The sequence below is a fragment of the Nematostella vectensis genome, chromosome 8 (assembly GCF_932526225.1).
Source record: "Nematostella vectensis chromosome 8, jaNemVect1.1, whole genome shotgun sequence".
In the NCBI taxonomy this organism is placed as follows: Eukaryota; Metazoa; Cnidaria; class Anthozoa; order Actiniaria; family Edwardsiidae; genus Nematostella; species Nematostella vectensis.
This window is the reverse complement of record NC_064041.1, coordinates 892,887-918,465: the sequence shown is the minus strand read 5'-3', so window position 1 is coordinate 918,465 and position 25,579 is coordinate 892,887. Positions and strand designations below refer to the sequence as shown.

The 25,579-nt window shown below is 39.0% G+C and overlaps 1 protein-coding gene across 9 annotated transcripts in view; it reads left to right on the top strand.

Annotated features, from left to right (window-relative positions):
* Window positions 1-1,059: 1,059 nt before the first annotated feature.
* LOC116607025 overlaps window positions 1,060-25,579 on the top strand; it is a 37,059-nt gene continuing 12,539 nt past the window's right edge. The window contains exons 1-4 of one of the 9 annotated variants that reach the window (XM_048730978.1): window positions 1,085-1,393; window positions 1,531-1,555; window positions 1,782-1,909; window positions 10,441-23,814. In XM_048730978.1, the coding sequence (XP_048586935.1) occupies window positions 12,035-13,879 (1,845 nt within the window). In that variant the 5' untranslated portion in view covers window positions 1,085-1,393; window positions 1,531-1,555; window positions 1,782-1,909; window positions 10,441-12,034 and the 3' untranslated portion in view covers window positions 13,880-23,814. Of the gene's footprint in view, window positions 1,556-1,781; window positions 1,910-3,556; window positions 4,416-10,440; window positions 23,815-25,579 lie in introns of those variants that run through there. The other 8 variants (XM_032368928.2, XM_048730977.1, XM_048730979.1 and 5 more) reach the window with 8 other exon arrangements.

The following is a 25,579-nucleotide window of genomic DNA, read 5'->3' as shown; positions in this document are numbered from 1 at the left end:
ACTACTATCTTGTGAACACTGATTAAAACATCAATTTACTTTTATTTTAATAAATCCCAACAATAATATAAAAGCTGGATTGACCCTTGGCTTCAAAAGAGAAAACCCTGGAATCGGAAGATACTACACATTGTTGGATAAAAAATTCCAAATTGAGAACTACATTTTGTTTTCAAACACCAACAAGCCAGGAAAAAAGTTTATTTTAAGCCCATTTTTCAAGGTTGAAAATAATATTGTAAAGTAGGCGGGTCTAAGGGACATGCTCCCCTGTGAATATTTTGCCATTTTCATGAAATGTTAAAACCTAAATATAAAACAGCATCATTAGCTCCTATGCAACTGGAATCTTATTTAAATATGTACCACCAATATAAAAAATTAGTAGGGGGGGGGACTTCGACCTGAATCGAAATTCATATATTCGTTGATAGAATTAATAAAACCAAAACTGCAAAAAATTGAAAATAGTAGATGCCACACTTTAGGGGATAATGATTTTCAATGCCAGCCAAACAAAAGTCATGAAAGTGCAAGCATAAGGCGCATAACCTTACTTTATCTATTTTGTAGGAGTTCTGGGGTTCTCCCGAGAAAAAAAATTGAAATTTCAGACTTTTAGGAGGCTTAGAAATTGATCAGAATACTTTTTCAAAAAAAAAAAAAAAAAAAAAATTAAGCCCTCCCTAAACCCTGTATCAAAAATTGAGGCCCTCCCCCAAATTGATGGTAAAAAAATAGTAACTCTCTCTCCAAACAGAGCAGTCCTCCCCACCCCCCCCCCCCCCCCACCCCCGTTTAATGATGACCCTTTCCTAAAGAACTCATATTTTAGGGACTTGTTTTCGCTGTGATAACTACAATGACTGTAATATCATAGAGCTAAAATACTAATTACAGATTTTTTTAAGCTCTTACTAATCAGGCATTATTTATAAAGGCCATCGTAGTATATCCGAGGGAAGATATGCTTGAATGTGATATGTAGACGTGAAAAATACCTTGATTGCTTGTCCGTCCGCCATTCGGGTTAAATAGCGCCTGCGATTACCTAGACAGCGGTTAAGTCCCCAGGCAAACTTCCTGTGCCCGAGGGGGTCTTGAACTACCCATAAGTCCGTGGGCTCATGAGGTTTTCGCGCCGTCTCGCACTTCGCATCAAAGTGTGAAGAGTTCTTTCGTTCCTTCAAATAATCAGCTTCTTCGCGTTTATCGGCTAGCAAAGAAGGAGATAGAGTGAATTGAGGAGATAGAGTGAATTGAGTCCTGCATCTTTTTAAAGCGTACTTTAAATGACAAAGCCCAGCGACCAAGTTCGAGAAACACGATCTTGACAAAACCCAGTCATTTGAATAAGCCGTTGGGAGACGCTGATATCGATGAACAGTCCAAGGTGGGAGTGCTTCTAAAATGAAAACTCCGAATTTGTTTGGGAATGAAAGCTCGAACTTCCTTAGTAAAGTAACACCGTAACTTTTCCACAAGCCAGTGTAGTTTGAAAATTTTGCCCCTTGTTTTCTTATTCAACAGACATGGTATGGTTTGGATCACACAGGTAATTTCGTATGTTTTTTTTATCAATTTCTGTTTTTATTATCGAACAACTGAAGATGTGTACGGAAGTATTTGTTGGAGTTGTTGATGCTACTGTTTAATGATTTAGCTTGGAGTTTTTGGCTTGTTCTTTTAGGCTGTTAACAAATGTAAACCCACCATGCCCAGCACACTTACAGAACTTACAGGTTTCACATGGGGGTGCTTCTATTTTACACTCTTTGCAGATTGAGAGACTGCATCATGGCCCACCACCTGTCAACCTTTCTCCGCTGCCTGTCCATAACACTCACACACCAAGAGCATTGCATCAACCTGCATAGGGATCATCTCCAAAACATCATCTTCTTCACAGGTACAGTCTGGTCTATAAATTACTCCAGAAACGTAGTTTTGATAATGAATTCTTAAATTTTGTCCAAATGGCCAGTGTTCTATTGTACTCCATAGATTGTGACCACTGCCTGTTTCCAGCCTCACAAATCATTTTTTCCAATGCTCAAAATTATTTCCTTGCTGACTTGTTTGTGAACAATTTCCTATTCTTGTTAAATAGTGGTTTAAGTGTTACGCACTGCTACAGGATTAAAGGATTAAAAATGTTATGTCAAGAATAACAAGCCTCACTCTTCCAATTACCCTGCGCTTTCATAAATTTAGAATAATTGCAATATAATTGCAATTTATTATTTATGGTGAAACGCTATATTATAATAGTAATGACAATGATAATAACAATAATAATTCACACAACTTCTGTGAGAAAATGTATCCCAATAACATAAAGTGTCATAGAAAAACGCCCTTTTGCTTGGTCTCACCTTGATCATGTCTACTCAAATCAGTGTTCTTTTGGGGCCACATCCACTTGCTTTTCATTCTTTTGTCCTTGGAGTATCATGCTAGTCATGGCAATTGTGGATACCAACTTGGTTTTGGTTAAGCTCAACTGTTGCTTTAGTTGTTTGCTGCAGTGGCACTTGCTTGTCCTTGTTATCGGAGATTGTGATTTTTGCTTCATCTGGTACTGAATGCAACTGAAGTATAAAGTTGAAGTCTTCTTCCGAGTCCCAGCTTTGTTTCTGTTTGCTAAGATCTGTAAAGGTTGACTATTGTAAACTTTTTTTTCTGAGTGGTAAAGAAATGAACAAAAGTCAAGTCAAACCTAAACCAAGTTGCTGTACCTGTGCTAATGATGTGTCATTGACAAACAGTTTTCGTTTAAAGCAATGAATATAAGCAGTTTTGATAAGTCCTAGTTTAGATAAGTCCTGGCACCATTATGTAAAGGAACTGAGTGTAATTTTTTTTAGTGAATTCTTACAGTACACGGGCCTTTTTCTTACATGCAGTATCAAGGTTACCATCCTATGTCATCTCAATGCCAACTGTGTGTTGGACGCCACCTTGGATTTTGTGATTCCACCTCTCAGATCCATGTTATTTGTCAAATGGAAAGGCCAGTTTCGCAATTTCATTGCTGCATATTTAGCCATTGTGTGTAGGTTACATGATTTTCACTTGAAATGTTTCTCTTCTAATCATATTTGCACTTTCATCTTTGCTGTTCTTCTTTATAAGTGTTGGAAATAGATATCTATAAAAAAGTAATGTAATACGTTTTTTCACATTTGTACTCTCTTATGTCTAGTGTTTATGAATTCAACATTTTTTCCCCTGATGCACATTCAGGGGGGGGGGGGGACCAAACAACTAGACAACCAAGGTTTATTGACTTGGGAAAAAGGCCATAATACTAATACATATCAAATAACACTCAACATTACAATCGTAAACCATGATTCTGTTCATGATTTTCATCCATACATGAAACTGTTTTGAATAGTAAAACAAAAAATAGTTACACAGAAAATTATTTTAATTTTGGGGTCTGAGTATTGTTACAGACGTTACATGTGATTACTCACAAAACAAGGTTTTATTTTTACTACAACACTCACTCACTCACTATCCATTTACGTCAGTGTCCACCTATTGGCAGGTATGACACCGCATGGAGTTTCACATCGGGGTCGTGCAGGTTCTTTACAGCATCTCTCCATGCGTTACGGTTGGATGCCACGCTTGCCTTCAGGCCAGCCATTTTTAGATCGCTAAGCGTGGCATCTGCCCAAGTCTTTCTGCGTCTGCCTCTCTTCCTTCGCTTCCCCCGCACGAAGTCTCTGATGGAGGACACAGGATTTGGTGCCTGTGCCCTCTCCACATGCCCGAACCACCGAAGGCAAGCTTTCCGGAGAGCCAATTCCAAGCTTTCGATCCCGAGCCTGTCCCGAATGGTGCTCAAACTTGTGTCATCTTCGGGTTTCAATGCGCACATCCATCTAAGCATTGCACATTCGCTTCTCTGCAGCCTTGCTAGGTCACTGCTCTTAGGAGCCCAACATTCCCCAGCATAGAGCATGGCACTCCTGACGCAGCTGCTGTAAACCTTCCTTCTTGTGCGGAGTGATAGGCTTCTGCTTGATAGAACTGGAAGGAGCTCTTTGAATTTTCCCCAGGCAGATCTTGTTCTGGTAATTATAGCTGCCAAGCAGAATTTAGATCCTTTTTGAGTGTGTTATGGTTCTGGTAACTCAACCTTTTAATAGAGCTTCTAGCTTTGTGAGTACTATTCAAGATGGCGGGTTCTAGCACATGTGTTTATGCTAATTAATGGATACTACAGGGATACCATGACAGAGTGGTACTTCATATTCTTTGTAGTATCAACATGAAGAACAAAGATATGGCAAAAGAAAGGGGAAAGTCCTTTAATTAGAGAAAAAATGATGTTACGGACGTTACACTAAAGCGTTACAGACCTTACACAAGAGCGTTACAGACGTTACATGCCTTTAGTTGAAAAAGAAAAATGCTAAATATTTTATATTTATTGTCGTTATGTATGGGTGCTTTTCTTCTCTTTAACTCTAACGAAACTGTATCGTTCTCTGGATATAGGAACCCTGTATTTAGGTATAGGGACCATATAAATAGAAGACACATAAACAAACAACTGAATCACTGTGTATGCTCTGTGTATGTGTATGCTCTCACTCACGTGCCATGGCATGACAGCGTTGCTTTACATATGTTACAGAAACAAAACAAAAAAGTAGGGGAAACTGTGACTGAATTTTTTTTTGTATTAAAGAAAGGCAAAACAACATCCTCACTTGATCAGGCTTTTTCATGTCAACTAATGTTTCATGATCTGAAGGTTTCTCCAAAGGATATATTGGTGCTATTTGGATAATGGCCAGTTCTTTTTATTTTGTGGACTATTTCTTTTAAAACTACCTCAACTTGATGGATATTATGAAAAGATTAAAACCCTGGCAAGCATACTGAAGCACATGGTTGAGTAAAGTGAAAGTGATTTGTTGCATGGCCAAAGGCTCCAAAGGTTGGTGGAACATGTAATCAAGATATCCAACCTGTTGATAGTTTAACAGCTAGATTTTCATTTATGGGCTAGTTTCACTGGTTCTTAAAAAGAACTAGCCGAAACTGGGTTCACCCTACTTGAATGACTATGACGATGTTTACTGGGTGCATAAGGAGTGTTCAAAATGAAAATGGAAGGTCGTACTTAACAAAGTCGCTCCTTATATAAGCTAGCAAACAGAAATCCTTTGGTAGCTAGGCACTTGATATCTAGAAAGGCTTTCAGATATTTTTAGAGGTCTCACCTCAAAGTCAACCTTGGGCTGACTGCTGTAATGTTTACAATGCAAACGACGATGATGCTAACAAATTGCATGCATACTGCCTTAGTGCGAAAGGTAAGCTTCACACATGATTTTTATGATTTGCAGCATTCCATCCATTTTTGCATGTGCTCTTGTACTGAGGGTACTCTCCTGTTGACAAGTACAAGTGGTGGTGTTAGATAACCAACTTTCAATTGCCTCTTGAAACCGACTATTTTTTCTTATTTTTTTTCCGGATCTATTTTACACCCTTTGAATTTTGCAATTAAAATAAGCAGACAATAGTATCTTCTGCATGTGCGTAGCATTTTTAGTGTGACAAGCAATGCCATTACTAAATGAAGGTACAGGCTAGTTTCAAGCCCCTATTGGGAACCACAGTGCGTCATGGCGTGAAACCGTGAACGCTGTTCTAGGGGTGATGACTCAGTAGCTTCAGATGACATTGGAATAACATGGTGCAACCTCTTTTTTTTTATCACTTACAATACTATGAAACTGTGCTTACTTGAAAGGAGAACAAAAGGCAACAGCTGTTGATAAGCTATACCTGGGTGGACAAGCTTCAAATGTCTGGTGTTAAAAACAGCAACAAATAAAACAATGATGTAGAGTAAACACGTACTACACATGTACATACAAGTATACCATACTAACACTTGTACATACATACAGATACATACAAATACTAACAGAAATACATGTATACTATATTAACAGATGTAGATACATACATAATACATGTATACTATACTAACAGGTATACAAAAATATAGATATATTTGTAAAAATAATTTCAAATTTAAATTTAAGATTTAAAAATTTTAAAATATGTATATATCATACTAACAGGTGTACATACATTTAGGTATACCTACAGTATACATACACAATTGTTAACATGGTGGCATGCATGGCTACCAATGGTACCATGTGTTGGGTTTAGGGTCTAGCACCTTCAAGTGCACTAGGAAGAAATGAATCATTTGTAATTACATTACTTTAACCACATGCATAACCAGATTTAATTGAGGATAGAACCCTGCCATAGACTTTATTACTTGCTCATTTAGCCATCTTATTTGTTGTTTTTCATGTAAGCTTAGCGGTATGATTTACATTATACAAACTGGTCCCATACTCCGCTCAGGTTTTGGTGAACACCGCAACTATGTAATCAACCAGCTTTATTTCAAGCCATTCTGTAAACACTTTAACCTCCCTGGCCATTCTGTAGACCACTCATCTATTTGCAGTGTCCCAATTTCTCGTGCTTACAGAAAGAGAATAACTGTCCTTTTTCTTTGTCCAGATCCCCTAAAACATGCCCAGCTCTAATTGCCTATTGATCTCTTTTAACTTGTTGTTGGCTCGCACTAGCAGGATCTGCCGACTACCTATTGCTTGTATCCAACATTACAAATACAAACCCCCATCCGGCTATAGTCCCTTCAATTAACGTCTAAATACTCAAAATGTCAGCCAAACTACTCTCTTTCCACAAAGGCGCAAAACATAACTATTTCAACTTTATGTTGATTTGTTTCCCTGATGCCACCACGCCTATCACAGACACCATCTAGTTATTCTACAGCTTCTCTATTGTTTTTCTAGTGATACCAGTTAACCAGAACACTGACACCACCAGAATTATATGCCGAGGATCAAACATTCTTCAATAATTTTCATCATGAAATCGTTTTTTTTTATTTTCCACCATAGCACATTAAGTCAGTAGTGTTAAACTTAGCTTCCTTGTATTCTCCAAGACTAGTCTTATTAATTTGTAGGTCATTGTCTCAATGATAAGGTCATCCCTAAGTATTTTCGTATAATTGTTTTCAATTTTACTTTCTCATCCGCAGTGACTCTGGTAAATAATTACACAACAAAGAGTGAGCCTGCATCATCTTCTAGCCCTCCATTATGCATACCAAGCATCCAGAATGCAAACACCTTTTGTTGCTCTCGGCTTGCCTGTGTCCTTCCTACCATTCTTGTTATTTCTGTATGTCTTAAGATATCTGAGCTTAAGGACAGGCTTTAGAAGTACTGCACGACATTGTCTTTTATCCAGCTTCCTGGTTCTACAGTTTCTACTTGCCCACCTCCCTAGTTCATGTCACACTGTTATTATTCCCGAGGACTTACCTTGCATTGAGTCTTAACAGTCGATTGTCAGTCAAGAGCTCAAGTTTGTCTGGTTTCCCCAGAAAAGTGATGAGTTTAAACTGCTAAAAATAACACGGGTTCTTTCCACTGACGGGTTAAGCTTGAAGCTTTCTGTCACATGATCCTGCCGATAAATATTACTTTGAAATGCTTAGTCAACAAAAGTCTTACTGGAAACCTAAAAAGTATCAATCCTCAGTTGTTGATTGCTTTTTTTTTTAGAACATTTCGCCATGATTTTCAAAAATCCATTTCCAACACTAGCTTAAGCATAGTAACATTCTAAGTTTAAACACATAGTTCTAAAAACCCTACGCAATATTAGGATGTCTGGTCATTGAGTCTGCCCACCAGGTCTGTGCTGTTATAGTTTGGCACACCGAGCTTTGCGTAGAAGCTTTTTTTCAACTTTCTCACACTTCTTTCTTTTGCAAGGTTGGAATAAAATCTCACCCATTCTTTTTAGTCCAGGAATTCCAGCGCTGTGAAGGTTCTCAATCAAGAGAAATTAATAACATGTTTTTACTCCTAGAACCACTAACATTTACTTTTTGCCAAAAATTTATACGACGAATTTCCCTGGTTGCCCTTGTGTTTTGACTTGTAATTGTTCGACTGGACTATCTCAATATATCCTGATCTGACCTGTGCAGTATTTGAACGGATGGGTTTTAAGGGGAACGTAAAGGGTTACCCTATTCCTGGAATCTTTTGCCTCAATTTACGGTGTTTTGCTCCATATCCCTTTTAAGTGGGTAGCTCGCTCAAGGAGTTGGATAGGCACGAGTTGGTGGCAAATAATAATAATAATAATATCGGCATTTATATAGCGCCTCATCAATAATTGCCCTAGGCACTTTACAATTATATATCAATTAAATAAACATTACACAATTAAAAATTAAAAATCACCCTGAAAATACATTGTGTCTAATAGGAAATGTTACATTTATAAAAATCGATATTATAATTAAAATATATATATATATATATGTGTATGTAATGTATAATTTACAGTGATATTAAAAAAAATTAATTTTAAACTAATTATAAATTAAATGCTTCTTTAAAAAAGTGAGTCTTAAGGCATTGCTTGAAAGTATTGAGATTTTGTATTGTCCTTAAGTGAAATGGCAACTCATTCCATAGTTTAGGAGCCGCAATCGAAAAAGCGCGGTCACCATAGGTCTTCAAATTGCCCCGTTTGACCTGAAGGTATTGTTGAGAAGCAGACTGTAGTGATCGGGAATGAGTTTTATACTTGCATAGATCTTTAATATATGGTGGAGCCATTTCATTGAGAGATTTAAAAACAGTCAGTAAAACTTTAAAAATTTTCCGGTACTTTACTGGTAACCAGTGGAGATCTTGCAGGATAGGTGTTACATGCTTAGTCTTTTTGTTAAGCTGATAATACGAGCAGCTGTGTTTTGAATAAGTTGTAATTTATGAATTTGGTAGTCAGGTAATCCATAAAGGAGGGAATTGCAATAGTCTAGTTTTGAACTGATAAAGGCATGTATAAGTATTTCTGTGGAATTCTTGTCAAGGTACTTTCTAATTTTGCCAATATTTCTGAGGTGGAATCTTGCAGATTTACATACCGTTTTGAGATGATCTTCAAAAGAAAGATACTTATCAAGAATTACTCCCAGATTCCGTGCAGCGGAGGCAGGTTTGATGATTTCATCAACCACCTTTACATGTTCAAGACTTGGGGCAGGACAGAACTTGGAGGAAAAAAGAATAAGTTCTGATTTATCATGATTTAGTTTTAGCCCATTATGCACCATCCAGGCATTGATCTCATGAACACAACAGTCAACTTTAGTTTAAGCCATCAAAAGTTCATCTTGTGAATTACCTCGAAAAGAAACGTAAAGTTGTGAATCATCCGCATAAAGGTGGTATAGAATGCCATGTCGTGCTATGATCTGAGCAATGGGCGAAGTATAGGCAAGATAGGGTAGCGGGCCTAGGACAGAGCCCTGAGGAACACCTCGTTCCAGTCTACGCAAAGATGACTTGCAGTCCTCAACCCGTACATACAGTTTGTGGGATGTAAGGTATGAGCGGAACCAAGCGAGAACATTGCCAGTCAGGCCATATTTCAATGAGAGACGCGAAAGAAGAATGGAATGATCAACGGTATCAAATGCCGCCGACAGGTCAAGCAGTAGCATCAATACCGAGTTTCCACCATCAATGGCACATAAGATGTCATTCTGCACCTTAATAAGAGCTGTCTCCGTGGAATGGAATTTCTTATAAGAAGATTGGGGGGAAACATCCAAATTATTGCTAACTATATGCTTTGTCAATTGTTCAGCGACAGCTTTTTCGATCACCTTAGAAACCATCGGTAGGTTAGAGACTGGACGAAAGTTAGGGTAAAGTAGGTGATTGGCATTGTGCTTTTTCAATGAAGGGTGAAGTTCAGCAACTTTCGTTGGGTCAGGCATTACACCTGATGAAAGCGAGGCATTAACAATCCTGGTTATTATAGGAAGGAGTGTACTAAAGCATCCCTTTAAGTGGGAGGCCGGCAAAGGATCAAGATTACAAGACTTCGATATGGGCTTGTGAGCTAGGATCTTAACATCATCTTCAGAAATTACATCAAATTCACTTATTTCCACTGTACACGTATGGTCACAATAAGGGTTGGGGCCAACCATGGTTTGCTGTTCCATTAGATTTAGATGGATTTTAGATATTTTTTCATTAAAGAAATCAGCAAAGTTGTTGGCTAACACCTCACTAGAGGGTGCAACTGGGTAATATTGAACTGACTTCTTCTCAAGAAGTTTGTTAATGGTTTTGAAAAAAACCTTTTGATCCAAAGAATGCTCCTGTTTGATCGATGTGTAGTATGAGGTCTTTAGTGAATCAATAAGATTATTGACTACCCCACACTGGTAAGCAAAATTAGCATGGTCAGTTAAAAGACCAGTGGAAACCCATTTCCTCTCTAAGCGCCGTCTCTTACTCTTTTCCTCAGAGACCTCGGGTGTATACCAGGCAGCTTTTGTTCAGAGTTCAGAGTTGAGAAGGTCTTCAGAAAGTTGGTCTATGTCAACCAATCGAAGCTTTCTGAAATTCACGACTTTCTTCGCAAACTGTGGTTTGCAAAGGTCAAGTTCACAGTGTATGGCATGGTGGTCAGAAGTCATCGGGTTCCGGACAGAAATCCCTTTGATGATGTCATCATCAGACCAAGTTATTACAAGGTCTAGGGTGTGGCCATCTTTATGCGTTATGCCTTTGACGTGCTGCTTTAGGTCAAATGCATCTAATATGTTGGAAAACTTTTTAGCATATCTGTCATTAGCATCATCCATGTGGAGATTGAAATCACCAATAAACAATAGTTGACCATTAGACTCAGCAAGAACCTGCTCCAGTAATCGAGAGAACTCATCAAAAAACAATGTGTATGTGGATTCAGGTGGTCTGTAGACAACAAAAATCCTGAGCTGGACAGAATCACGAAGCCGCACATCCATGAACTCGAACGTGTTGAACTGTTCACAAATCCGGCTGTTGATTTCAAGACGATCTTTAAAGAGCAGTGCAACACCACCACCTCTTGCATTTAGCCTTGGGCTGTGAAGAAAACGGTATCCTGTAGGACAAAGGGTACCCATTTCGACAGAATTGTAATCACCATTCTTAAACCACGTCTCCGTGATTGCCAATATATCTATGGCATTGTCCACCGTAAAGTCTTTTATAATTGGAGCTTTATTATTTGCTGATCTAACATTAAGGTGAGACAGACGCAGTCTGATCTTTTTGTTTATATTATCTTTGTTGGTATTGACAATAGGGATCGGGATTAAATTACTTGATCTCACCGATTTTCGTTTAGATTGAGACTCCACCAGTTTATCATTTGCTGGATAGTTATTGACAAGAACAGGGATGGGTTGCCTTGCATTGTTCATCATCGAAAAGTTATATGTTCGATGAAGGTGCTGAGGGTTGTTCATCTCTAGCTGCGACTGTCGAGTATCAATAAGATTATGAGCGTTTCGTGTCCGAGTCCATGTAGAACTACGAACTTTAAAGTGAGATGAAACAACTGCTGGAATGGGGCTGTTCTCAGGTCCTGGGTTCAGTTTGAAAACTAGGTCACCTTCAAGAGGGAGGTGAAAGGTGGCACTCGTGTTGTTGTAATACATGCAGGAGCATTTCTGTCTTCTGATTCGTACTCTTGAAAAAATCGGTCGAGTGGAGCAATGCCCTATCCATCGAACCTCGGAGGAAACAGGCGCTTTCGAAGACGCCAGCACCAGCATAAGTGAAACATAGAGAACAAGTGCAAGGCTGCTCCTCATTGTGCGCACCAGAAACCAGAAAGAAAAAAAAATTGTACTTGATGATGGAAATTGGGTGTTTCAAGAAAATAAGAAGTTTTGACTAAAATTGCTTTCTTATTATATTCTTAACTTTCACGTGACGTCACAGCCATATCCAATTACCATGTCCGCCATTACTGTGCCCCTCAGCAGTAAGGAAATGTATGTAAAGTAATGTCATTTCTGTAGTGTTTTCTAATTTTCTCGTCAAAAAGTGCTTTTTTAGACCCGCAAATGTCAGTACCAGTATTGCCGAAATATGCTACATCACTAGAGGGTAATATAAAGAATCGTTACATCCAGAAAATTGAAAAAATCGGCATCGATCCAGCTACTATTCCCGATGAAGAACTGAATCCTGAGTGTTTACCGCCAATAGAGCAGTCGGACTTGTTTAGTTTCTTGGTTTTGGAAACAAGTCATTATACTAACGACCAGTTCAAGAACTATAAAAGTCTTGAAGCATACAACCAAGTGGTTTCTGGGTTTGTAGCGTCCGTGAAGGGAAGAATTGTTTCTGACAAGTATGTAGTCGTAGCCAAAGTTCGCCATTCTCAACGAATGAATGATCCTCTCGTCGATATCTGGCTCATTACAGGAAAGGATGGAAGAATTTTCTCCGCTCATTGCCTGGGCTGTAAGGCAGGACTAGCGGAATCGTGTTCACACATTGCCAGTGTCTTATTTTATATCGAATGCTGGACTCGAATCAACGGAAAGCTGGCTTGTACGCAAGTAAAATGCTCATGGCTCCTTCCAACTTATGTAAGTAATGTGACCTATGCTAGGGCAAAAGAAATCGATTTTTCTTCTGCTAAAAAGTTAAAAGAAAAACTTGACGATAACATTGAATCTTTTAATGAATATTCTCAATCTCGAACTGTTGGAGACGCAACGAACAAGATCATGACCCCTAGCGTTTCAGCGGAGGATGTGTCGGAGTTTTACAAAAAGCTGAATCAGTGTGAAACAAAAGCTTCAATATTAAGTTTGATCGACCCATATGCCAATCAATTTATTTCAAAAAGCAGAAACATTCCAGTTTTAACAGATCTTTACGAATCAAGTAATTTAGATCTGAAATACCCCGAACTTTTACGGAAATGTTTAGAAGTTAAGATAAACATTTCAGACGAAGAGATTGATCAAGCTAAAAGTCCAGGATTTTTTAGGCATCGTGCTGGCAGAATTGGAGCCTCTGTCTGTGGTGCTGTGTTCCATGGAAATCTTGCACAGCCTTCTCAAAATCTAATTCAGTCTATCTGCTATCCGCATCTATTTAAAATAAACAACAAGGCAACCAAACATGGTTGTAAATACGAGGAACAAGCTATCAAAAGTTATGAACACCACATGAAATCGCTACACACCAACTTTCAAATTAAAAGATGTGGACTTTTCATAAACAAAGACTTTCCTTTTATACATGCTACACCAGATTTTCTAATATCGTGTGACTGCTGTGGATTGGGCTGCGGGGAAGTTAAATGCCCCATTTCCGTCACAAATGGTAACTTCAACGAATACAGCCTGAAAGCAAGCTCTTGCCTCGAAAATGTGAATGGAGTATTAAAGTTAAAGAAATCCCACAACTATTACTATCAGGTACAGCAGCAGCTATTTACATTGCCTGATCGAAAGTATTGTGACTTTGTTGTTTTTGCCATTGATTCTGATGGGAACTCACATGTTTTATGTGATCGAATCAACCCTGACCCATCCCACTCAAGCGGTGTTATGAAAAAGATCGAAACATTTTGGAGAATTTGCATTCTTCCAGAAATGCTTGGAAGATGGTACACCAGACGGTGTGATCTACCTGAAAGCAAACTCATTGATAATGTCATATGTTTTTGTAGGGGACAGCCTAATGATGACATTGTATCCTGTACCAATGCTGACTGTCCATATGGACAATTCCATACTAAATGCCTTTCTTTACATAATGTGAAAATGCCAAAGCAATGGTACTGCCCTCACTGCTGTAAACTACCACAGCTCAAAAAACGGGCAAAGGCTAAAGTTGCACCATCTCAGGTAAACCAGGCTGCTATGTTAAAAACTACAATTTGTATCTAATGAAAAGGCAACCATGACTGATAGACTCATTGAGTGCCACAATGTAAACTGCAGCAATGGAAATTTCTTCCATCTGAAATGCTTGGGGTTGAAAAGAATGCCTAACAATTCCAAGACAACATGGCTATGTAATATCTGCCGAGGAAAAAAGGGCAACACAATGCCTTGTGATAAACCTACCACTTCTACTTCTACAACACCTATTACAAATCCTAAATCACCTGCAACAACATCAAACTTATCAGATGATGATGATAATGATAGTGAAGATGAAATAGAAATTACAAAAGTGTCAACTAGTTCTGGTTCTGTTAACAAGTATGCTATTCTGGCTAATTTAAACAATGCAGATTATGACATCATTAGTGATCCTGCTGGATGGCTTACTAGTGACATTATCCAATATGCTCAAGTCCTGATAAAAGAAGTTAACCCAGCAATTGAGGGCTTACAACGACCAACTCTTGGAAGAGTCAGAAACTTTGATGTAGTGTCTAGTGAATTTATTCAGATTCTACACACTGGAAGTGATCACTGGGTCTGTGTTAGCTCACTGGGCTGTCCACCTGGATATGTTCACCTGTATGATAGTTTATATCATGATGTTATAAGTCAAGAAATAGAGGAACAAACCAATGACCTCCTAGGTGGAAGTTTGATTAGTTTAGATTTTGTACCCGTCCAGCAACAGAGCAATGGTAGTGACTGTGGGGTTTTTTCTATTGCATTTGCCACATGTTTAGCTTTTGCTACTAATCCAAGTCACTTTACTTTTGACATTCCCAAAATGCGCTCACACTTATTATCATGTCTCAAAGATGAGACAATTAGCATGTTTCCATCCTTCTAATTTCTTGATAAATTTTGTAATTAGAGTGCAAACAATGCAGCCATTGAGCTATCCACAAAACCTGTCTAGTAATACTAAATAGTGCGATCTGTTGTTTACTATCCTTAATTAGCACTATTCTGCAATATTTAATCCTTTTTATTTTGCAGTTAAATTGTTTTCAATCTAAATGCAGTAAAAATCACTGAATTTTGTAAATAACAAAACATATTTGCATGTCCATTGGTGTAAAATAATGTGAAATCATTCACAATGATACATAAAATTTACAATAATTTGCCATAGAATTTACCAGAGATATGAATTTAAGCAATATTGTCATGTTTTGAAATAATTTTGCTAAATATTGAAATTATTTTGTTCCTGTTCTTAATATTATATTGACAATGTGCAAGATGACTTTAGATATATAAATAATATTTGATTCAAAAATTCAACAATCTTGTTGTTGCTTTTTAGTTTAAAACCAGTCACTATGAGTTTGTTATTTGCCAACTTAGACATGCATTCACATCATAGATTTTTAAATGATTAACACTTGTTTACAAAAAAAACTTTTTGTTAACATAACATGTATCTTTGCTGTTTTAGATCACCTGATAAGCAGCTAAATAATTTTGTCCAATAGCGCGATAACACTTAAACCATGAAATAACTAAAATATGTCTACTATTAACTATAGAGACAAATAGTAGCAAAATCCTTTGTTTTCTATTGCTTAATTAGTACTATTTGTACTTTTTAGTTAGTCCTTGTTTCACAGTTTCAGTGCTATTGCTTTAGTTAGAATGATTTACATTAACCTTTGATATAAAGTATGGTGAGTCGCTGTACAAATAAAAGAACACAAATGGATCTAAGGTATATTACCTCAGAATGTATTAATAGGTTAATGAAAACCACTCTATTAATAAATATCAATAATTATTTACAATAGCAACAATGTATATGCTGAAAGTAATCAAGTAGTCCAAAAATGGATTTAGGTATTTTGGCCAGAGGTAAGTGGTTGATCTTTAGTCTAGTACATAATTCTTGCACTCCCCTTGTGAAAATATTTTCCAGGATCCTGTAAGATTCTATCGGGATCCCAAACAGGATTCTGTCCAGGATTAGGATTTACCAAAGTCTTAGAGTCCCACAGGATCTTGATAGGATGATTAAAGATCCAATATCTACTAGGATTCTGGGAAAGATTTCCACCAGGGTATTGTCTTAGAAAACAATAAAAATTCATTTAAACTAGCTAATCAAATGGTACTATTGATGGGCAAAAATTTACAAGGGCTGAACAAACTCTTAGAATACGGTCTATTATGGGTACCTGGTTTTCTGCGGGACCGTTCTGGTCACAACTCAAGAATTTAGTGGGGAGTGTTCCTTCTAATATAGTATATTTCCTTCGTAGTAGACCTATCACTCGCTCCACATGGATCCTCACATTCGCTATGCCTCTTGAACGCTCTACATCTACTGGGTGCAGCTGAGCTTTTCCTTTGGTGAATGCAGGAATCACTAGCTTTCCTTGCTTCAAACCAGCACTCTCAGAAATTGTAAATCCTCTATCTGCCATTATAGTATCTCCTGGTATCAATTTTTCTAGGATTCCACAGTTCTCAGTCAGAAATTTATCTGATGTTCTTCCTCCCCAAGCCTCAGAAACAAATGAGATAGTGCCTTGGGGTGTGATTCCAATCAAAATCTTAACAGTGTTGTGGTTGTTATATTATGAAGAAAAGGTCTGAGCTCTGGCCATAAGGTTTGTTGGTTTCTCAATAAAAACTTCGAAACAATCAATTATTACAGTAACCTTACGACCAAAGGTGTACTGAAAACACATTGGCATAGTTTTCCACATCTGTTCCCTTGCAGGCCAATGAATTAAGCAAGACAGCCTCGAGTCCATTGCATGTATCCATGAGGTGAATATCCTTGACACACTTGTTAAGGACACCTCAAAACGGTATGCGAAGTCTTGAAATGGTACATTTAACCGTAACTTCATCAAAACAATGATAAATTCTTGAAAGCTGTTCAAGCTGGTTAAATCTGATCGTCGTGATACGTACGGGCTTACATGTTCAAACACTACCATTAGTATATCAAACGAAGACAATCCAGTGTAAAAACGAACTTTATCTGGAGATTGGAAGAAGTCTTTATCTGGAGCTTGATATACAGAGTTCTTAAACAAATAATTGAATTCTTGAGTCTGCATTCCTCTATTTCTCCTGCCTTCAGAAACTACTTCAAAGTCCTCCGTTGAAGTGGAACGATCAATCATTTCGTGGACGACTGTTTGAATTCCCTTCTCTGCCTGTCTCGTCGCCGTCAAAATATTCATAACTTGTACTGCCACAAGCTTCGTCAGAATGAGCGTCTAGGCCTGAAACATCTTCAGTAGATGTGCTAGCAATAGCAAAATCTATGTTTTGCACAGTCAGACCAGTTTGTTCCAGCTCTTTTCTCTTCTTAGCTGCTTCGATTTGTTGACGCTCGATGCTTCTCTTCCTGCGCTCCTTGGCCCTTTCAGCCTTCAAACTCGCTTCTTCTTTTTGTTTATCGACTGTAGGCTGCTTCGCTTGTGGCTTTCCAAGGTTTAGAGTTGGCACCCAGTCGATGTGATATCTATCCCAAGAGGCTGCAGCTTTTCCAGTCACAAAATGTAACCCACATACTCGTTCACTGTCGAGGATTCTCTTCGTCTCTGTATCGCCTCGACTTATTGCTGAAATCCAGCGCCTTCTTCTCTCTCTAGTGAGTTCTTCGTGCTCTTCTCCTTGATTTGATACAATCTTGGGTATTGTATGAAAGCTAACACGACTTTTTCCGCTTTTAGAAGCACATCCAACCACTATACAATGAACCATATTGAGTAAAAGTACTATATATCTCTGTTTGTTTACGCTTGAGGGGCACAGTAATGGCGGATAGCAACCGTTGTCAAGTGCGGTGTCACGTGGGTGAAAGTCAAGAATACTTTGTTATTACTTATTAAAAACTAAAATATAAATAAGATTTTGTAAAGTCTGTCAAACTGGTTCATTTACTTTAGTTCAATTAGTTGTTTTTTATCCATTTAACGTTTGTAAACTTTTATACATTTAGTTTAACTTTATTTTGTACTTATGTACGTACTTTTGCAATTTTTAGCAATTAGCGCGCAGATGAATAACAAAGCACAAATAAGTAATTTGTAAATGTACAAGACCTATACTTTACACAGTGAAAACACAGTAAGTATTTGAAGAGGTCAAAGCAGTCCCGCGGGAACACACAACGCACTTTCAGAAAGAACAATGCCTATGCTTAAATGCTTAAATGTTAGACCCTATTAAAGCTTGCGCTTATTTCTAGGGGGCGCCAAGGTATTATAGGCGGCGAAGGTGGCCAGGGATCCGTAAGGATCTTAAGACTGGCAGTGCACTTGATTTAAAGGAGTCAATCGACGAGGACTCGACAACCTCTGCGGGAAGCAAGTTCCAAGTCCTGATAGTTCTAGGAAAAAAAGAGTATGAGTGGGAAAGTACATTGGACTGAATCTGGTTATATTTAGAGGAGTTTGTTCTGGACGGTCGAAGGTTTGGCTGAAATTGTTGAGGTAGAGCAATGTTCACTAAATTGTTGCGGATTTTATAGAAGAGGCATAGTTGGGCGAGCTGACGTCGCACTTCAAGCGAGTCCCAATTCAGGGATTTAACAAGGTCAGATGAGCTTGCCCTGGGGTCGTAGGTACCAGTAACGAAACGTGCCGCATTTTTCTGCACTTGCTCTAATTTGTTGATGTCTCTATCCGTGAAGGGGTTCCATACTGGAGAAGCATATTCCATGACCGGTCTTATCATTGAAAAGTACGCACGTTCCTTTACACTCTGAGAACAGGGTTTAAGGGTACGTTGTAATAATCCAAGAGTCTTGTTGGCTTTCAAAGAGACTTTACAACAATGCCTACTCCAGCGGAGATCGTGTGCAACGCGGATCCCTAGATAGTCATGCTCGTCTGTAGAATTCAGGAGCTGGGAGCCTAGCGAGTAGTTGAACAAGCTGCTATTTCTCTTCAAGGTGATCGGCAGTAATTGGCATTTAGAGGCATTAAACTCCATCTGCCAAGTCCGAGCCCAGGCTTCAAGGTTGCAGAGATCGTGTTGGAGGGACACATGGTCGGCTGGAGATCGAATGGTCCTGTAGACCACTGTGTCATCTGCAAATAGGCGAGTTACCGAGCTGCATTGGCGTAGGAACGCAAACAAATATGCAAATATTGCTAAGTTGAAGTATACGGGTGACTGACCACTAGGGCGGTGAATTAATTAAGTTTAGTAAAAAGGCTGAATGAAAATAAAATTACACAAAAATTCAATCAGAAAATGGCAACGAGAAAGAATCAATCAAAAGAGAGTAGCCTCACAAGCATAGACTTTATCAAACAGGCTGCCTAGGCAGCTCACAAAGCGTCTAGGAGTATAAATAAATAAGAGCATCAAGAGCAAGAATGGTTGTGGTTTACCAGGAGTTCCAATATAGCTGTAGAAAATGTCGTCTGAGGCTTTGGTCTCTACAGTCTCTTCAAAATCGTGTAAAAAATGCTTTCCAAATCAGTTACGTTAGTCGTAGCCACGACTTGGTCCAAAAAACGATGTCCTCCCGCTTAATAAAATATGATTTCTCGTAGTGTTTTCACTTGATTTCAAAAGTCTTTGGTAGAAATTGACGGGGCTCTGTAGGACACGTCCACGCCGACATAATGCGCAGACATAATGTTAAAGGTACAATAAAGGTACAACAACATAATGGCAATGTGGAGGATTTAGTCTTGTCGCTTTTTTGTCTGTACATAGTTTGTCTGTGCCCTGACTGCCTCTGAATTGTCCAGCGGATGTCTTGCGGTAGTTTTAATCTCTTGTGAGATTAAAGCGAGCCAGATTCGCCAAATTTTCAGCTCTTTGTTTAGTTATTATGGTGGTATCTTCTAACTGTTGTATCTCTTCTCAATGCAAAAAATATTTGCATGTTTTCTTACTCTTGCAAGCCATCTTTAATATCCTCCATGGAAAAAAGTAAGGTTTTAAAGCCGGCTTGGGGCAATTATCTTGATTATACAATTTATAAAGCAAGAGCTCTGACAAGGAAGACAATTGTTTGACTGTTGATTGACAAAACGCTACCCTCTACCCAAATCGCTGCAAAGCTCGGTTAATGAAATTGGGGCGCTTCTGTAATAAGATTTGTATGGTGACAACATATATGACAGTGTTTCCAGCAGTAATCAACAGAACTTCCATGGCTGCGCAGCGGAGCTCAGTTAGAGGATCTGAGGTGGTTTATTGGTTTAGTAACGCTGGCATTTCAGTCACAGCTTGGAATAGACTTATCCAGGACTCAATGGTCCAGATCTTAGGTGGCTTTCCTGTTGTTGGTACTTTAAGGAACCCTGGCATGAGCAGATAGCTCCAAAGATACAAAGCCTTGCTGTGGGCGAGCTAACTGACAGAAGCTCAACTGAGGAAACTGTTGGAATCTCAATTACCAGAGCCTCCCCCTGAGCATGTCCCATGATTTTGGCGGCAGTCACTTTTTCACCAAAAGTAAATATGGCTATGGGTAATAATAATTAACGTGCACAAATAGATAAATTTGTTCATATAATAACAACGACCTTGTTTGCTTGATAGGATGCTACTCCTGTTGTAATTCGTCCTCATCTAATTTTTTTCACTGGTTATGGACTTACAATCTGATTGTTAATTTATTTATTTAACTTCGTCCACTATAAATTAATTAAATTACACAAAAGTACAAATAGTAGACTGGGACACCAGTTACAAAACAAAAGTAAGACAGAGAACTAAAAGCAAATTGACAAGTCAACATTATTGAAAGCTAAAAACAACATGAAATGGCTGTGTCGAGCAGACGAGATTTGTGACACTTGATGCAAATTGTCTTGAACGAACTTGGATCATCTACGTTATAGGAAATGGTCAGCGCTCGGCTGTAATATTGTAAAAGCAGGCACTTAAACTGATTTAAACTTAGGCTGTTTAGTCGGAAATGATCAGGCAAAGTGTTCCAGGTGCGCGAGGCACGGACGAAAAAAAGAGTTTTGAAAGCAAGATGTTCTACACCTGGGAGGACGAAAACTTACATTTGGATTAACAGTAGATCTAGTGGTTCTGACTGGTTCAATACAAGTCGCGAGGCATTCCTGAGATATAAAAACAAAGCCACTAATGGCTTTATAGAAAAAAACTAGATCTAAGTACTCGTGCCAATAGCACAGTGGCAACAAGTTAGTGGAGAGAAGGCGTTCAGTGTAATTCTCTGCGCAGAGGAACGGAAGGCTTAGCATATATTTGGTGGCTCTTCTTTGCACTCTTTCTAACTTTTCTATAAGTTTAACTGATTGTGGGCTCCAGACCTGGGTAGCATAACGGTCCACGGTGGTTCTGCGCAGAAAGCCCAACAACTTGTTAGCCTTCGCGCAACTCTCTGTGACGTGCTTTGACCACGTAAGGTCGCTGGTGACCCAGATCTTTCTTGTGAAAGGAGACTGTTAGCAGCAACCCGTTCAGATGGTATGGGACTTCGATGGGGTGGGACTTCCTTGTGACTTTCTGACACTTGTCCTGGTTGAACATTAGGCCAGATGTTTTTTACCAGTTTTCCAGGCTGCTGAGATTTTGCTGGAGTAGGGCGGCGTCTGAATCCGAGTTCACACACTTTACTAGCTTTGTGTCGTCTGCGAAGCACGCAACTTTTGAGTTGTGCACGACATCTGGAAGGTCCACCTTGTCGAATGCTTTCGACATGTCCATGTAGATGAAGTCCGTTTGTTTCCCGTTATCCAACAAAGAGCCGATATGGTGCAATACCTCAAGTAGCTGGGTAGTACAAGATTTTCCAGGCAGGAATCCGTGCTGAACGTTGTTAATCAGAGTTGCTAAATGATCCCGTATGTTAGAGTTTGTAGGCATGTGGTCCTTCGGGTCAAGAAACACATACAAGCATAAACTACCTACTGAGGGTGAAATGCCTAAATCTCCTTAACAACTGAAAGAAAACTTGTGATGCTCGTACCAGTTTATATTGACCATATTACAAGTGTATATACCCGCTTAAAACAGTATTATTTTTTGACTTGAGGTTTTCTGTCAGGAAAATTAAATTATATGTTTGGCGATATTACATTGATTAAATATAGGTTTCCTCTTAAATGTAAGTCATTCTTTAACCCTTTCACTACTGAAGCCCATTGTGTGTCTCCGCTATTCCTGGAGCCTAATTAGCATTCCCCACTAATATACATACGCAAACAAAACATGCATGCTCAGTAGGTTTTCGAGGCAGATTGTAAAGAATAAAGCACAGAAACAAGTAGCGCAGATAATGAAGTTTTTAATGAACCGAAATATTGGCGTTTTTGCCACTCTTGTTTAGAGCTGTAATGATTTGAATTAACAATTTCATACAAAAATTCAAATTTCGCGCCATCTTCTCTACCAATGATCTCAAATTTTGCATCATTCACAAAATTATTGTTATCTTAGACACAAAATATAAATAGAATATATAATAATAATATTTAGTCTGTACGATAGTTCATGCCGTGCAATGGTCCATTTCATGGAATGCCTGGTGGCATCCTTTATGGCAGAGACCAACTTAGCAGATCCCGCACTTGTAATACGTCTGGATCTTGTAGCCTTTCGGGGTCTTTTTTCCCTTCTTGCTGCAAAGAACACATGCCCTCTTCCTTCCTTCTACATGAGTGGCGACATGGACTGGGGCTGGGACGTTCTGGGGAGTTGGGGGAGCAGGAACTTGTGGGCACTTTCTCGAGTTGGACTTCGCTATAAGCGCTTGCGCAAGTTCGGTCTTGAAAACTATAACAGTTCTCTTCGCCTTTCCTTGTTATCTGCGCTTGAATCCTTCAAGGATGAAGGCGTTGGTCACTGCCAAATTGAACAAAAACCAAAACACGTATTTATACCATTTACGCGATTGCCAGCCCTAGGAATAAGACAATTGGAGCTGGTCTATTTCATTGCGGCCGCGATACTTTTCACTTTTCACTTTGCAACCTAGTTCAAGAGGGGAAACATTCGTCGAAAGAAGACTGACGTCCCTCTTGTCGTGCCATTTTGCAAAGAGGAGCTGGCTTGACGCTGAACAATTTTGCCGGGCTCCAACTTACCCTTGGGGCTTGACGGCAATTCCCTGCAATTCACGCGCACAGTCCCCCATGCGTAGGTTTTTTGATCTAGTTAGTGATCAAAAGCACAAAAGATATGTCTGTAGCTGCTCAGGAAAGGCTAAGCCATATCCATAACCACATCGTAGCCGAGTCCATGGACACGCTGTCTGTTTTCTTGTCCAAGGTACACTTTGTAGTTACACACGTAGCCGTTGTTCACGTCGGCAGCCATCCACACTTTCGGGGTCGTCTTTCCCTTATTGCTGCAAAGAACACATGCCCTCTTCCTTCCTTCTACATGAGTGGCGACATGAGCTGAGGCTGGGATGTTCTGGGGAGTTGGGGGAGCAGGAACTCGTGGGCGCTTTCTCGAGTTGAACTTGGCAATAAGCGTTTGCGCAAGTTCAGTCCTCTTCGTCCTCTTTCCTTGTAATTGGCACTTGAATCCTTCAAGGGTGAATGCGTTGGTCACTGCCAGATTGAACAAAAACCAAAACACGTATTTATACCATTTACGCGATTGCCAGCCCGAGGAATAAGACGATCGGAGCTGGTCTGTGCGGTCAACTCCTCCCATGTGCGCCGTGTAAACATCTGTCACCTTTGGCTTTTCGATGTCTATTTCTTCGCGGCCGCGATACTTTCTTCTCACTGTGTGACCTGGCTCATAAGGGGAAACATTCGTCGAAAGAATACTAACATCCCTCGTGTCGTGCCATTTTGTGAAGAGGAGCTGGCCTCGCTGACGCTGAGTAGTAGTAGCTTTTATTTTACAACGCTATAACCCTGACAACATCAGCTGGTTTTCACAAGGGGCGTTGGCTATCTACTTTTATACATGATACAATATTTACAATAATTTTACTAATTGTATATAAATATATATAGATATTTAATTTCTTTTTGTAAAAAAATAAATTCTTAAAATTGGTTTTTGTGAGGGGCTAATTTTGTTGCGAAGGCATTAAATGTATCACATTCTCTTGTTTCAGGGGATAAGCTGTTCCAAAGTTTTGCTCCGTTATATAAAAAAAGATTTTTTCATGTTTTCAGTTTTAGGGAGGGGTAGTTGCAGTGAGGAAATTGAACCCCTGAGATTAATTTTAGTAACTTCATTTTTGAACTTAAATAATTTGGTTAAACATTCTGGGGCTTGACCCTTCAACACTATCTAAAACAATCTAAAACATTGTTTCAGATTTAGATTTTGCCCATTGTTCTTCTAAAGTGTCCCATCCTAAGGCAGCAAGCGCCTCTAGATGGGGGGAGTCATTCCTCCAGTTTAGAATAACTCGAGCAGCCCTGTTTTGTAGGACTTGCAATCTTCTAACGTGGCCCTGTCCCAGAGTATCCCATACCTCACTGCAATAGCCAAAGTGTGGTTTAATAAGGGCATTGTAGATGGAGATTAGAGTATTTCTGTCCACATAGTCCTTAACCCTCCTTATTGCACCTATACCACAGGAGACTTTTTTTTGCAATTTCATCAATTTGGTTGGCCCATGACAAGTGACTATCAACTGTCACTCCCAATAATTTGCTATGGGATACTTGCTTTATGTTGCTAGAATCGATTCTGATAGATGGCTGTTTATCTAAGTTGTTTAACTTATCTAAGTTGTCTAACTTATCTAACTTCATCTAAGTTGTCAACTTCCTCCATTGACACGCCAGATAGTGTCAAATTAGTATCATCTGCAAACATGCGAGATGTAGAATCTACGCTGGTAGATCATTAATATATAGGAGGAAGAACAGGGGGCCAAGAATTGATCCTTGGGGAACACCACACGTGATATGGCTTTCAGAGGATAGCGACTCATTAACCTGGCAAACTTGTTTTCGGCCAGATAGGTAGGACTTAATTAGAGACAGAGCATCATGAGAAATTCCAAGGATTTGCATCTTGCGAAGTAAGATCTCAGGATCCACTGTATCGAAAGCCTTTTTTAGATCTAGCAAAACGACCAGATTAAACATTTTGCGGTCCATGTTAATTAACCATGAATTTGTGCAATCCAACAGAGCTGACATGGTTGAGTGAAGCCTCCGAAAGCCAAATTGGTGGTTAGAAATTAAACTATTTTTTAGCAGATATTTGTATAATTGGTTAGAAAGTATTCGCTCCATAATTTTACTAATGACTGGTAGAATTGAAATAGGACGATAGTTTTCCGGTAATCTTCGTTCACCTTTCTTTAAAAGAGGTATTACCCTAGCTATCTTCCAATCATTGGGAAAATGGCAAGTTTTGATAGAACTGTTGAAGATATAAGAAAGAGACTGAGCAATTGCTGGCGCTGCAGCTTTTAACATTTTTCCTGACACTTTGTCAATGCCAGTGGCTTTAGATTTTGATAAGCCTGATAAGAGCTTAAGAACATACTATCAATGGATGCCGCAAGATTTTGACCAATGTTGGAAAAATACTGATTAAAATTCTCAGCTATTTCATCAGGCGCATATACACTAGCGCCATTTATTTTAATCTCATTAACTGTACGCTGATCCGAGGATCGTCCGAGAAGATCATTAATTATCTTCCAGGCTTCCTTTGGATTATCATGTTCCTGGGCTATTTTATTTTTATAATAATTAGACTTCGCCTCCCTTAGGGCAATGAACACTTGTATTGATCAAAGTCTTAATTTCCCCA